Below are 16,652 nucleotides of genomic sequence, written 5' to 3'. Positions count from 1 at the left end.
TTTACATTGTCACTGCTATGAAAAAGTGATGTGCAATACTAGGAAGATATTGGAAGCATAATGTGTTGTCTAATGGTAGACCCTGCTGCCACATGGCATCACGAAAATTGTGACCAAGACCCAGGTTGCTGATCTGACTTTCTGCTTCATTTACACACAATTGCAGGGTCTCAATCGTTTCTCTTACCATTGACAACAAACATACATATATCGTTTCTCACTTTTGATCTTTTTTTCATTTGTGTATTTATAGTTCTTTATTATTAAAATTATTATTATTATTATTATTATTATTATTATTATTATTATTACAGTTTCTGTATTATTATCATCATTATTTTATTATTTTACTTTTGCTTGTTTTATCATAAATTTTATTTATTATGAATTATTATGAGTATTATTTATTATTATTATTATTATTATTATTATTATTATTATTATTATTATTATTATTATTATTATTATTATTATTATTATTATTATTATTATTACTATTACTATTACATTTTCGCCCCCCAGGCCCCGATGTGGGTCAGTGACCTGTGTTCGGGTGGGCTAATCCCCGTAAAAAAAAAAAACGTATGACCCACAGGATGCATGGAAGGCTCTGCCCATCCAGGTGAGTTGCCAGGCTAAGCAATTGAACTGTGGCACATTGCCCTGAGAATGGTTTGCATGTGGAAGAAGCTATTCTTTTTACATAAAATAATATACTGTATACCGTATATCACGGCCTATAAGACGAAATTTGAACATTAAAAAAATCTGCCCAAAGTTAGGGGGTCGTCTAAACCACCAAGTTTAAAATTCTTACCTCTTAAATATTGTGGTTTAGTGTGTCAAGAGTGGTGATGAAAACATCGTAAGCCACTCACAAGGTCTTACCACTAATTATTTTATACTGAAACTTACGTTTGGCAAGCTGGATTCAAATTAAGATTACCGGTATATTAAAATAATAAAAATGTATTATAAACCTGTCTAACATACCGTAAAAGAGATTTATACCCCTGTAATAAACACAGCTATCATCACACACCCCTCCCCACGCCCCCCCCCCCCATTTGCCAGTGAGGAGACAAGAAAGGGAAAGTGACCACGAGATTGGGCTATTTTTAGCCGTGGAGGTGGTCAGTAATGCATACCGGTATCGGTATATTTACTCATAATAATATTTATCTCCTATAAATAATTGATTTAAATTTTATTTTTTTACAAAGAATATTCAGTAAATGACCCTCTGAGTGCATTAATTCTTGAAACTATCGACGGTTAATTACAGACGCTCAAGTGACGTCACTAGTGTTTACACTACACCAGCTGGTAATATTTGATGCCATTACTTGAAGTGAATTGGCCTTATTTTAAGTAACTAACTTTATAGTTACAAAAATTAAAAAAAAAGATCAAAACTGAGAAATAATATACTGTATGTATGTTGTGTTGTCAAAGTAAGAGAAACAATTGAGACCCTGCAATTGTGTAAATGAGGCAGAAAGTCAGGTCAGCAACCTGGGACTTGGTCACAATTTTCGTGATGCCATATGGCAGCAGGGTCTACTATTAGACAACACATTATGCTTCCAATATCTTCCCAGGCAGTAGTACCTCCCTGTTTGGTAGCTGCCTACTACCTACACAATTTCTAGTAATATTAATTTGATACATGATAAATTAGACAAACTGAAAATAAACATCAAATTTAATTACCAACACGCTTCCCATTGGCAGCTGTAAGAGGGGGAGATGGGCTATTTTTATCCCGTCTTTGTGTCTGAAGTGGCCAGTAATACCATATATTTATTGATCATAATACGTTTCTCCTATAAATAATTAATTTAACATTTATTTTTTTACATAGAATATTCAATAAATGACTTTTAATTCTTTTAACTACCGACAGTGGTAAATTTAGCATGACAATGATGAAGAAGAAGGCAGGTCATCTGATTCGGAGTTTGATTCTTAATGATTACCATATATGTGTAAGGTGACCACGTCAGGTCATGTGTAAGGTGACCCCTTCTCTCATTTGCCTTGTCCAGTTGTTGAGTTATCACTCCATAAGCAATAGCACTCTCTCCGTGTGAACACTACGGTATATTAATACTGTATCCAGCTACCACAAAACCTCACCATGGCTCCAATTGTTAAACGCAGGAGATATGAAGCTTGTTTTAAGCTGAAAGTGATAGCATATGCCCAGTCACACAACAATTGTGCTGCTTCAAGAGAATACGGTGTAACTGAGAAGATGGTGCGGGATTGGAGATCAAAGGAACACTTACTACGAAGTATGCCCAGGAATAAATGTGCAATGAGAAGAGGCACTGCACACTGGCCGATTCTAGAGAAGCACGCAGTAGACATGGTCCATGAGCAGCGTCAAAATGGGTATATTGTATCAAGAAACATGATACGTATGTGGGCACTTAAGTGGGCTAAACAAAATCAAGAGCACAGCAAAGACTTCAAAGCCACGACTTCATGGTGTAGCCGTTTTATGGAAAGAAGCAATCTGGTACTGAGGCAGAAGACAAAAATAGCACAAAAATTACCAGCAGATCTTAACTGTAAAATTGTTAATTTCCATCGCTACATAATACAACAACGTAAGAAACATTGTTATCCATTAAGCAACATCGGAAACATGGATGAAACACCTATGAACTTCGACATGGTCGGTAATCATACTGTCGATACAAAGGGTGCAAAAACAGTGTTAGTGAAAACAACAGGACACGAAAAGACACGGTTTACAGTAGTACTTTCATGCATGGCAGACGGAACCAAGTTGAACCCAATGCTAATTCTCAAGAGGAAAACAATGCCCAAAATCAAGTTCCCGGCTGGAGTTTTTGTTCACGTCAACGAGAAAGGGTGGATGGACGAACAAGGAATAAAGTTATGGATTGATCATATATGGTGTAGGCGACCTGGTGGCTTTCGAAAACAGCGTAGCCTGTTAGTATGGGATATGTTCGCGAGTCATTTAACAGAGGGAACAAAAACCAACATGGCGAGGAACAACAGTGACATTGCAGTTATTCCTGGTGGATTAACTTCAGTTTTACAACCACTTGATGTTTGTCTAAACAAACCATTCAAGGACCGCGTTCGTGAACAATGGAACAAATGGATGAACAGCGGCAAAAAGTCTTACACGAAAGGTGGGAATATGCGTGCTCCCGAACTGGATGTACTATGTGATTTTGTTATCAAGGCATGGAATGATATTAATGTGGAGACAGTTATCAAGTCTTTTAAAAAGTGCGGAATATCTAATTCAATGGATGGCATGGAGGATGACATGTTGTGGGAGGACGAGGATGAAACAGAAGCCGAAGCCACGTCATCTGATTTGGAATTTGATCCTTATGATGAAGCAGCCATAAATGTATCTCAGGATGTACTTGAAGAACTTATGATGTCAGATGTTGATGATGTGGATTTTGAAGGTTTTTAATACATGATGACGTCAGTAATAATCATGTGCTAATAACATTTTTAACTTGACGGTAATTTGCTTTTAAAATATTGTGACTTAGTAAATTAAATGTGTGCATGTGTATGTATGTATACATACAGTATATATAAATATGTTTGTGTAATAAATGTATGTAGTAAGTACGTAATATTTTTTCACTCAAATCCTAATGAAACACTACTGGAGAACATTCCTTTGTCGCAAAACAGTTTATAAATTAAAGAAAATAATTACAGTGTGTTTAATATATTACAGTATATTATAAATAAATAAATAAAACAAATAATTCGGTAAATCTATTTAAAGTAAATGGAAAATAAGCAAACATGTTATTTACCAAGACCCTTCCGTCTGGCTCAGGGTGAGATGGAGGGGAGATAAAGAAGGCTATTTATAGCCCATCAGAAGTGACCAGTACCCTAATGCACCATAAATAATTCATTGAACATTCATTTTTTGTACATAGTATATTCAGTATATATATATATATATATATATATATATATATATATATATATATATATATATATATATATATATATATATATATATATATATATATATATATATATATATATATATATATATATATTTGTGTAATAAATGTATGTAGTAAGTACATACTGGTAACCTTTTTCACTCAAATCCTAATGAAACACCACAATTAGAATACGGTGGTTGCTGTTGAACTACATGTTGTATAAATAGTCGGAACACAGCCACACCACCGAGACGAGGGAACACTCCCACCACCGATCGTCTCGTGTGAAGCAAGCGTATAAATGAAAGAAAATACTTGCAGTGTGTTTAATATGTTACAGTATATTATAAATAAATAAATAAGTAAACAAATAAATCGGTAAATCCATTTCAAGTAAATGGAAAAATTTTACTCGATACCGACATTAGTTCCAGTTATCGGTAAATAGCAGACGCTTCAGTGACGTCACTAGTGTTTACACTACACCAGCGGGTATAATTTGATGACATTACTTGAAGTGAATTGGCCTTATTTTAAAAAATCAAGGATGGTTGGTAAAGGACTACTGAGTCCGTGGTTAAGTGTCACATTTGGGGTACTGGTCTTATACAGCAAATAGAGCTCAAAAGCTACTTTTTAAATGGAAAATTGGGGGGGGCGTCTTATGCACCCCGCGCCTTATAGGCCGTGATATACGGTACAGTTCTGTACCAGTAAATGCGAGGAATAAATAAAAATAATAATACCCGCCATTTGGCAATTTTGTCACTATGCACTGGACAGAGACAGTGAGCCAAGATCCCCCACACCACTCATCCCCTCCCTTGCTCTTTGTGTTATAAGTGCCGCACATGCACACATATGAAATGTTTATCCCTTTATGTTTTGACCTTATGATAATCATTTTTTTTTTTTTGCACATTCTGTATGAATGATTGTGTGAGCATGTAATGGAGTAAAAAAAATGACATAGAGTACACTATCTACCTGCAAGTTGAAAAATAACAATAACCCAGCTGACAGCCTGGTAGGGGAAGCTGAGATCCCAATGCCGCACCCTCCTTCTCCTTCCACGATCCACACTAACTCCCATGGACATAAGAAATGTTTATTCTTTTTATATTTTTGACCTTATAATAATAGTAATTCATTTTATGTCATTTTGAGTATTCTGTATGAAAGATTGTGTGTGCAATGCATGTACCAGAGTCAAAAAAATGACGAAATTTACAAAGATGTCGACCTAATATTACTTGCAGTGACAGTTGGGGGATCGCAACTTATTACTGTACACGTACATGTCATGTAAGGTACGGTAAAGAAAATAAATCTTTATTTTATATAAATTTATTGTTATTTTGTCTTTTTTGTATAAATTTATTGTTATTTTGCCTTTTTTGTATAAATTTATTGTTTTGTGTCTATGGGTATTTATAAATTGTTTGAATTATTTAGACATTTTTTAATCATTACAGCAAAAGGATATAAAACTTGTTTGGGCTCTTCAGAGTCTCAGAAATTTAACCTATTTTGTCCCATAAGTTATCAATATTGATACACAATCGATCACTTATCAATGGCTTTCTGGGGTCCCTAACCCCATCGTATAACAGTCAACACCTGTTCTGTACTTGCACTGTGTATATTTATTGTATACGTGCACTGTCTAGGTTTATTGTATACTTGCATTGTTTATATACTGTACATGCTGAAATGTATACTGTATGTACCTACAGTACATAGTCAATACACACGCTGAATTATATACCCCCCCTTGTATCTGCATTGTGTATAAACATGTTGAATCAATGTAAATTTATAAGATGATTTTACTGAATAAGCTGAAAGGAATAAAGCCTACCAACAAATAATCCTAACAATAAGCTGGGTGGTAAATCATGGTGACAACCTGGCATATGTACACAGAATCCCATACACAATACAGTATTTACTTACCGTGTCGCCAGCTCAGGTGTCTGAAAGTATACGGTGGCACAGTTGGCTCGCACACGTCCCACCTTGCCACCACAGTTGTCTGACAGTATGCGAAGACGACGGCGGATCGCATTTTCATCGACTCCTTCTGGCAAGTTTCGTACCAAAATGTCACGTCGCAAATTGCTTCCCTGAGGAAGAGAAGGTTTTTCCAGGGTCAGCAGGAGTACACAACACCATCATACAATATCTTATAATGTCTCAACAAAAAGATGTAGTGCAAATAAAATTGGTATTATAAAATTCCCTTTTGCTTGGCACCATATACAAGAGAGGTCTTAACTAGGCAAGAAGGAAATGGAACAGGCTAGAATGGTACATGTATACTGTATTTGGACTACACAGCCTGGAAGCTTTTCTGTTGTGGCCAAATTCCACAGGAAGTTGCCAGAGGGAAAGTATGCGGTCATTTGATGACTAATGTGTATACAGTGAGAACAAGTAAACACCAAAATCTTTAAAGACCGTTAATGTTTATGCCTGTGATGAGAAAGGATAGCATTTTTACCTCGCAAACTACACCTGTCCCCATCCTTAATCAAAGCATGCCAAAGGAATGATGAATTTGCACATCCTTTTTCTCCTAAATAAAAGTCCATCAATCTAACCACTAACACCCCTGAGTGCTTTATTGACAAACTGTACTAAACAGTGATTTATCATTGCACACATTTAAGTGGTTCAGGTTCATACATATTCACAGTAATGTTCAGTACACATTTTGCCTACCTTTGACTTAGTTCTTTGAGGTAGTTCCTGGGTAACTTCTGAAAACAAGGCTGTCTCATGTGCACACAGTTTGAGTGAGTCTTGAGCATGAGCATTGTGCACTAGTATTACACGCAGATTTTTTCTGAAAAAGATCATGAATACAGGTACAATTAATAATTAATCATAAAACAACAGTGAAATTTGAAATTACCAAATAAACTTAATATTTACTATGAAATGAATTGGCTTCACTGCAGTATGTGGCTAACCAATCCATGTCAAATCCTAAAATGATTATCAGCACAGAGGCAAAAATCAATCTATGTTAGCTGCAAATTATATCAGGATCCCTAACCTGCATCAACCATTTGCTTACCTGTATCTTAAATCATAGAGTTCTGTAGCGAAGTTAGAGTCTCCTGAGATAAGAACAATTGTAGCACCAGTCCCGTGGATATCGGCAAACCGTCGCATACTTTGGAGGAGTTTATCATCTGCGGCATTTTTGACAGTACTCCCCACATGCATCACATTAACCTGTGTGGTGTACAAGCAGGAAAGTTGTCATACTTACAATTTGTTGGACAGGATTTTTTTTTTTGGCATGCATTTTAAAAATTCAAATGCTTGCAAAAATAAAACACATTATGTCATTCATATATGTTGATTCCATTTCTCTTTTACATCAACAATAAGGAAAATTCACAGTTATGTAATTCATCAAAAGAAATGCAGACCTTGCTGAAACAACATACCCTGTACTGTAAATACATGTACCCCTTCAGCCAGGTACATTTAAGTGTGAAACAAAATCAGTTAAACATCTACATTCTCTAATCTATATCTCTGTTAAGTTTCAGTAAATATCAACTTTCCTCGAACTCGCCTTCATCAATTTACACTTACCGCGGTGACATCTCATAAAGCGCTCAAACCCATGCTCCCCTGTTATTCACATGCTCCACTCTAGAACCTCCTCACCCCATCCTTCTGTTTCCTTATTGGTTTTACCCATCTCCCTCAAATTTTGAATACCGTACTATATTAAGTTTCTAGATTGGACTTCCCCCAGATTAAAGAGAACTTGGAATGATTTACTGTACTGTCTTCCTTTCAGGTACTCAATGGTTCACCTCATCATCTGTTTTTCCATTTGTTGACTCATGCTGTACTACACATTCACAAATAACAGTAATGAATATGATTTAAAATGACACACTCAACAACTCACCTGAGCATCATTCAATTCTTCAAGAATTTTTGAGTGTTCCTTTAAAGTATCACAAACACACATGAACTCCGCCTCACGATGCTCATTAAAAAATCGTGCTCTTATTGCCTGGACCACATGGGTAGCAGAAAGTCCTTTTGGTACCTGGATGAAGAAAAAAACAACAAACAACTAATGCTCCATGACAACAAATAAGAGTAAATTTTAGGACATTAAAAGACGAGAACATTAAAAAAAATCTTGTTCTAAATTTTACATATAAGTTTGTCATGAGAATCTACATTTTCTACTCAAAAAACTCATACTTAAATAAGTGAAAAGGGGAAATATTTTCTATAAATAATACCCACCCTGAATGAAGAGATACACAGTGGTGCATAACATAAAAACAATTAATTCTTGAGAGCAATAAAAACTTACCTGACAGTTTTCAATATCCCAAAATACGCCAATTGGAGGAAGTCGTCCACCATCATAAGATAAAGCTGTCTGATTCTGAGTCTGTCTTTCTTTTTCTTTCTTTTCTTCCTCTTCTTCAATCTGCTCAATGTCTTTCAACTCTTGCTCAATGTCATCTTCATAGTCAGATGTTAAATTGTCACCTTCAAGAGCACTAGTCACACACAATCTACACATACAACTTGAGCTGCACATTCTAGTTTCATTGTTTGCTGCTGCATTATAACATGCAGAGGTAAATTTATCTGGAGTAAGTAGAATATCTGACTTAGTTAAGTCATTTTTGTATGCTGAACTATTACAGTTCATTTGTACTATTTGTGAGCAAGTTGTATTAAGGGTGCCTTGTTCAGAGAAATTTAACCTTCTTTGCATTTCTTCCTCTTGAGCATACCTTGTGTTAACCAAAGGTAATTCTGTATTAGTACAAAATTCAGTGGATGAAGCACCACTACTTGAACACGGAGGTGTTGGTGCAAATATTTCTGGTGGCAATAACTGCGACAACTCGTTTCCTACAAATGTAGAAACAATATTAATATCAGACTTTGCCTTTATGGGATCTAAATTCTTTCTTTGATTACCAGACATACTGCCAGCACCATTCTTTCCTACATAAGTAACAACAGAACTATTTGATTTGGATCCTTGCTTGGATGTTGACAAAGAGCTTCTTGTTGAAACTGTATTAGAAGTGGTTATTGTCACAACCTCTTTTCCATCCATAATTTCTACTACTGGATAAAGATTCTGATCGTCTTTTTTTACCGTCTTCTGAGAACAAAGGAGGTATTCACCAGCACCATGTAGTTCAGAATGTGTCACTGACACAGAAGAACTACTACTGCTTGGACTATACAGTAGACGGCCCACAGATGACGCTGTGAACTGTCCGCTTATCTTAGTAAAGTTATTACTAAAGTTATTAAAATTATTTGTATCAATGGAAAAATTAGAAGTGTCATATTTTTCAAAATCTTCCTCTGATGATGAGAAATCTGCAGGCCCAAGAAGTGCTTTCACTGAAGAAGGACTCGGTGGAGATGGTAAAACTTCTGGGAAATCTGGGAATAAAAAACACAGATTAAACTCTGTTCTGAATTTACTGTATGTTTAAAAATACCATATAATTCATTGAGATGGATACTACAGTAACTGTATATAAAATATCCGAGACACACACAATTTTTTTTAAATAAAATGTTTTCATAGAAAAGATTTCACCTGTGATCAATGGAACAGCCATTAGCAATGCCAATATCTAGTTTAGTGCCATCCCTGTTCTTAACACTCACCATTATTGGCTCCAAAAGCTTGTATTAGCCCTCTCATAATAAATTTTTCTGTGTATCAGAATCTTTCATTCTGGAATCTTCTTCAGGCAATATATACTCCACATTCTTCACACCAACTCTCAACAAGTAGCATCTTCCCACAGTTTCTCTGGATTTCATCTTAGGTCTCTCACCTATATTTTCCTCCAAAATGCCTCTTTGTAGTGATAACTATACAGTATCTATCTTGTAGTTATTGTACACTTTATGTTGGATTTATCCTTGCAGAAACAATTAATACCCAGTACTTAATCTTTTTCCAATTCATATTTGGCAGGAGATATGGATCATGTGAAGATTAGGCACTCCAGCTTACTTCTGATGATGATTAAACACCTTAACACTACCTGGGGGTTTAGTTTAGGTCAATTTAAGTTAACATTAGGGTGGATAATAAACAGGAAGGCCTAATCTTCATGTTATCTGGAGATACAATTCAACTATGTGTTCATAAGTATAAAATATGTTTAACCTTCAAGGAGTCATTCACACCAGATGGATGGCAGTATAATTCAACTTTAAGGGAATTAATGGGTATGACATTTATGAGACATAAAACTGGTTAAGAATTCCTTACCAGTTTTGCCAATCATGATAGAACTTTTTTTGTCAGACCTCCACACCACTGCCCTGCAAAAACATAATTTGTAGATGAAAATAGGTTTAGAATAAAAAATAATTACATGATAAAGTTTCAATCAAGCCAAAAACTACAGAGTTACACCAATTTTATAAGGAAACAATATAAACCAAGAAATCTTAACTACATTAAAACATTTGGTTAGGTTAGGTTAGGTTTGATTGGTTCATCAACTTTATTGTCTTAACCTCAGCAGATTATGACTCCATCATTCATCATACAAAAGCAAAAGCAACACCATGTGGACATTTAAAACATGATTTTGTGAGTTTACACTAATTTCTCACTTCCCCCCCCCCCCACCAAATCTGCATTCTATTCATTAAATCGAAGATGAAACATGCTGTCTTGAGTGTAGCAAATTTTTTAATTAACAAGACCAATTTGGTCATGCAATACAGGTACACATATACGGTACAGCATAGTAAACTCAACAATGCAGTATAAAATTTCTAACCTAACCTATGATTAGTTGGGATAGTTCTACTGAATTTGTTGCAACGTCAAACTTTTTTTACGTAGTCACTAAAAAAAATCTTTACAAAATTGTGTTAGTTAGACAATATGACACAATGAACGAAGGATTGTGACAACCCTACTGAGACAACAGGAGTCGCAGAGTTCATTCTGAAATTCATCGAATGTACATGTAATGCAATTCTAATTCTCTAGCAAAATGAAATTGAAAGCCAGACCTGGGTCAATAAAAATATACTAGCAACAATTGTATCAGTGACAAAATAGTATATACGTACTTTTAAAAAATATATAAAATTGAAGTGTCAACCATCTCCTCAAACAATGGGTACAGTAATACTTTACAACTGTGGCATGCCCTTAGGACCCACTCACATAAATTTCTCTATAAAAGATAAAGTTTCTGACCAGAACAAATGATAAAAAGCACACAAGTACCGTAATATGTTTTGTATAATATCAATTTTACGATTACTTACATCTGGTACAGTACTCAATGCCGAGAGTTTCCCATCTCCGCCATTCTTGTTTCTGATCACAGTTATTTTCATTGAAATTATATTTGTTTTATAAGAACCAAAGTTACCGACTATATCTTACCTAACATAAAATACTGACTCGTCAGCCTCTGATAGTCTGAGTGCAATATATATAATGCTTGTTGAATCCATAAAAAAACATTCACTATTACTGATTAGAGACCAAGCGTAAACCTAAGCAAAAAACCCTCCTGGAAATCAGCCAGACAGCTTTGTCAGCTATTTTTGGTCAAATTACCTTACTGTTTACCACTGTTATTTACCTGCACTTTCTAGGCATACAGGAAACAGTATACTGTACTGTACTCTCACAGCCTACTTGCACCATTTAGCTACATTGTCTGTATTCATGTTGAACTGTATAATTGCATAGTTTATATTCATGCCCATCCAACTGTAAACTTGTATGAAAATTTTTCTGATTATATACAGTATTATTATTATATTCTTGAAAAGAAAAGTATCCTTTCGATGACAAATATTCAATCAGAAACAAACTAAGTGGACAGAGGAAACTTGTGGCATCATCTACCGAACATAAATACTGTGAGCGTAAAATTTATACCTGAATCACACAAAACATATTCCTTATGCACTTTTGTCATTTTATCAAGGAAAGAAAAATTGTATCTTCTGTGGAGAAATTTCCTCAAGTTGATGTTACGGCCACACCACAGTCATCAATTATTACCAAACAATGTAATGAACAATCTGTAAAACAGGTACTGTATAGGTTTTGATATGCTGAAGAAACTGGCTAACCAAGTGGACCAATAACTCCAATGTTCTTAGACCATTTTTGCATGAAAGGAGATGAGAGAAGCTTTAAGACCTTGACTTAAGAACATAAGAACATAAGAACATAAGAAAGTGGGATACTGCAGGAGGCCGACTGGCCCATACAGGGCAGATCCCTTTCACACCCATCCCAGCACTTCCATGTGCCAATCCAACTTCGTCTTGAAGCTCCCTAGCGTCCCCGATCCTACTATAGCACTCGGTAGCCGATTCCACATATCCACAACTCTATTTCCAAACCAGTGCTTGCCTATATCCTTTCTGAATCGGAATTTATCTAATTTAAAGCCATTTGTTCTAGTTATTTCGTTTTGGTGATGATTTTTAAGGCAATGTTCACAAACAAGTTCCCTGTGACCTATCTCAAGTAAGCAAACCAATGAATTTTTAACCATTATCATGTTAATAGGGCCATCCAGTATAATTAATCACTGTAAGTATCAGCAGCGATTGTGACTTATGCTTGACTGAAGAAACACTGAGCAATCAAGCACATGCACTAAGTTCATCTTCTCATAAAATTTAGTGAATAATAACAAAGGAAAGTTAGATAAGTTTGGTTTAATTAAGTTTGTCTACATTATGATAGGTTAGGAGTGATCAGTATTGTATGAAGATTTTTGCAACACAACACACAGGTCATATGTTTAGCTACTGCTTATATTGGGCATTATGTAAGATGCTTTATGATTTGTCCTTTTCTACTCATGCCCAGTTATCTAACTGTACATTTTTTTGTGTGGCCACAAAATTTAACATCAGAATCTTCAGCCCTACTAGCCAGTATGCAAATTTTAATCTGATCAATTGAAGCCCTGTTCTTTACTTGCATTGTTTAAGAAAATTAACCAAACTAATGTTTTGTTTTGTTTTCTCACTAAGGAATGATGCTTGGCAGCTTGCTATGTAGTGAAATACTGAACGAGAAATAGGTAGGAAAGGAGATTGAGGGATATAAAAAAAACTGCATTTTCTTTTAGGAGTTGCATATCATCGGTCGTCCTCACCTTACATCCTCCACTCTCCACTACCTAGTTATTAAGTTCATCATATATATATACAGCCCAAGTAGTACTTGATAAAGCTCTTGGTGGAATTTACTTACTTGCTATTGTGTAGAGCGTTACACAAGCCAGCCCCACCAACACTCTCCCTCGACCAGTCAAACATAAACAATAACAATAATACAACATTCAAATTTCACCAGACAGTTTCCTGCCCTACACTTCCTATCTCCCATAACTTACAATTTATATCAAAATAACAATAAATTCATCATAATATAAAGAGAGATTTTACTATATTTTTATTTTAATGAACAAAGTAGATACTATAGATGGATATTCGTGCACCTTATAAGGCTTCTATTGTACTGAATATTCACGTTAAAATAATGCAAATTATATCAGTGTAAATGGTGAATTTATTTTTCAATATAAGTGAAAAAATTAAATACCAATGATGGATGTTTGTACATCTTATATACGGGAAGAGCATCAAATTCTAACGTGAATGTGAAAGGTTGTACTATTTCCGTAATTTCATTGTTCACTCACTGTCTATGATCGCAAGAACAGTTTTTACTGTTCCTGAAACACTACAAAAGTTTTATATTCCCATCTCTTGTTTCCATTCAGGGTGTATTTTCTATACATTAAAAAATTTCCACATCTGATACAACACACTTTGTTATATATTTTTTTAATATTTCTTCATTTGCACAAGATATTGTTACTTTATGAAAATTATATTATTCGTTTAATAGATATATCCATTAACGTACATTATTTTAACATATAAGGCGCCCAGGCTGAACTTGTTTAAAGAGAAACAGGTGTACTGGTGGACACAACATTTTCTGGTCATTACAACAAACAAAAGTTCCTGGACGTGAACGATACACGGCACTGTTACCTCCCACGCCCCACACCAACGATCGAGTCTATTTTAATATTTAAGAACTAAGATGTCTATTTATATTGTAATTCTGTATATACTTACTGATTCAATGTAAACTTTTGTGTTGATTTTACTTAATATCTTTCTATTTACTTAAAATTTTCAGATAACGAAGTTAGGGAATATCTTTAATTAGCAATGTAATTTTCAGACAATAACAAAATAATACATTACCTTAACATTCATTTACACTGATAAATTATTTCACTCCAATTAAGAGGTTTACTCCATCAGGTGTGATATGGTTCTATGTCATCGTAGGCTTGATGGTCTGTTTGAGGCAGTGTGGTTACATGATACTAAACCACACCCTCACTTCCCCACCTATAGAGTTAGGTACCCATTTACAGTGTTATCTAACTCATCCGCCGCTCCTTCACAATCTTAGTAGCTAATTATAAAATGGCCGCTTCTCGTCATTATATGTGGGAACAGGACATCCTTGATAAAAAGAGGTACAGTGTGTGACCGCTGTATTGCCCGAGGCTACATGTTGTTTCTCATCTCAGTCTTCATTTTAATTATTTCACAAGTTATCCCGTAATTATTCTAAAAATTAACTGACTAATCTAATAGCCCAGTCTAAAATTATTACCCCCTGTCCTTTTGATCATTGATGTACTACTACAAATAAGGCAAATACTGTATTGTATTTCAATTTTATATTTCCCAGTCATAATCCTAATTTTTTTCAGTGATTTGGGGGAATATACTTTAGTTATGACTACTATTATTAACATACCAAGATATACACACAAGTAAATTTACATGCACTTTGGATTCTGGTTTTAGGTTCAGGGTTCGTTAGTGGGTTTTAGATATGAACAGTAAAGTAGAAAAATTTTCACGAAAAAAAGCAAAATTTTCTATCTGAATCGTAATAAAATTTCTCCTTCCTGTGGCCACAACATAATAACATTACCTCTAATTATCAATGAATATGTGATATGGTGATGGTTAAATAGTGGTGAATCGCTGTTATCTGTTTCAACATTGTAAGATATCAGCGGAAGTGAGGTCGACATTGGTAACATGTTAACATAACAGTGATGTTTGTGATAATGTTGTTAGTGTCGATGTTGTTAGCATTGATATTGTTATTTAAAGATATTAGTGCTCATGTTGTTAGTGTTGATGTTGTTAGTTAAAGATGTTAGTGTTGATGTTGTTAGCTAAAGATGTTAGCGTTGATGTTATTTAGTGTTGATGTTGTTAGTGTTGGTGGTGTTAGTTGATATCAGAAACTAGCGGATGCCTGCCCCGTTTAGAGGTCACAGCCTTTCAAGAAACCACAAGTTAGGTGAGTGTGAACTCATTTAATGCCAGATGTGACCAGCACTGGCACAGGTACAGATACATTCTGGAGCCAGGACATGCCAAAAGTGTGTAACAGAGACAAATTACCGTCCAAGTGGTCAACAGTCCGATCAGTAGTGAAGAGGATGAAGTAAGGTAAAGCTGCGTATGTGAATTCAACACATTTGAAGTTGATTGTTATTCCTTACAGCCTGATATATTGTTAATCTCCTCTGCTTTATATAAATAGATCCACCAACATCAATCAGATTCCTCAAAATGAGTCAATTGATTTTGATGAAACTTAGTATTGTGGACAAGTTTTGTGATTATCAAGGAAGAAATACAGTACAGTGATTTAATTATGGAGAAAGTAGGTCAAAGGTGTCTTCAAGCCTACTCATGGTGTGGATGAGTTCCTCTCTTCCTTACCTGTGTGTATTCTGGAAGACAGCACCAGTTTTTTACAGTACACCCAGATCTTCATACAGCTGCTGTCCAAATTGGTCAATTTAGTAACATAATAAAGTACTGTACTCTCAAGTGACAATTATAATAGTTTAACAGCCTTAGTCATAATAATTCCAGACATTAAAAAGTGTATGACTGTATATACAGTAGTTTCCCTTATAACTACTGTACTCAGTAATTTGTTAAGTGTTTACTGTTATTTTTAATTTGCAAGACAAACCGTCTTATCAACATTAGATTATGGTGAATCTTTCAAATTGGATACATTCTTCTATATTTATCAGCAACTGAATCCTTGATAAAAGTGCACATTGACACACATAAAAGCAGAATGTCACTCGGGTTGAAAATATGAAACTTTAACTAAAATATTGTATTCTGATGGGAATACACTTCACTTATCCATTCCAGTCATGTTTAATACATAAGGACTAAAGGTGTTGCAAGAATATAAAATAATTTTTTTTACCTGTTAGTTGTTATTTGTGCATGAACGCTGTAAACAGAAGTTTCCTATTAGTGCTGGCTCATCATAAAGGTCACTACTGTACTGGGTTTTGCTGAAAACTCAAATTAGATCTTCTTAACGTTTCAATTGAGAAACTGGTCCAAACCTAGCTTGATGAAAAGGCCATTTACATTAGTCACAACCAAAATTATCTCGTGTAAAAAAATACTACATTAGAAAGTGTGTTCAAGGTGGTAACGGTCGCAGATATAAACAAAATTGCTAAGACAACTTTGGCTCACTTCATTAAATAAAACATGTCA

The 16,652-nt window shown here is 34.9% G+C and overlaps 1 protein-coding gene across 3 annotated transcripts in view; it reads right to left on the bottom strand.

Moving 5' to 3' along the window:
- The window catches only part of LOC121878333 (meiosis regulator and mRNA stability factor 1-like), a 42,923-nt gene extending 28,881 nt beyond the window's left edge, over positions 1 to 14,042 (bottom strand). The window contains exons 1-7 of one of the 3 annotated variants that reach the window (XM_042384486.1): positions 13,939 to 14,042; positions 10,279 to 10,331; positions 8,329 to 9,431; positions 7,909 to 8,052; positions 7,054 to 7,214; positions 6,696 to 6,819; positions 5,928 to 6,097 (exon numbers count right to left, since the gene is read on the bottom strand). In XM_042384486.1, the coding sequence (XP_042240420.1) occupies positions 5,928 to 6,097; positions 6,696 to 6,819; positions 7,054 to 7,214; positions 7,909 to 8,052; positions 8,329 to 9,431; positions 10,279 to 10,331; positions 13,939 to 14,021 (1,838 nt within the window). In that variant the 5' untranslated portion in view covers positions 14,022 to 14,042. Of the gene's footprint in view, positions 1 to 5,927; positions 6,098 to 6,695; positions 6,820 to 7,053; positions 7,215 to 7,908; positions 8,053 to 8,328; positions 9,432 to 9,662; positions 10,049 to 10,278; positions 10,332 to 13,260; positions 13,389 to 13,938 lie in introns of those variants that run through there. The other 2 variants (XM_042384487.1, XM_042384488.1) reach the window with 2 other exon arrangements.
- Between the last annotated feature and the right edge of the window lie 2,610 nt (positions 14,043 to 16,652).

Source organism: Homarus americanus, unplaced genomic scaffold (assembly GCF_018991925.1).
Source record: "Homarus americanus isolate GMGI-L3 unplaced genomic scaffold, GMGI_Hamer_2.0 scaffold41027, whole genome shotgun sequence".
Classification (NCBI taxonomy): domain Eukaryota; kingdom Metazoa; phylum Arthropoda; class Malacostraca; order Decapoda; family Nephropidae; genus Homarus; species Homarus americanus.
The sequence above is the reverse complement of the archived record's forward strand: the minus strand, read 5'-3'. Positions and strand labels throughout refer to the sequence as shown.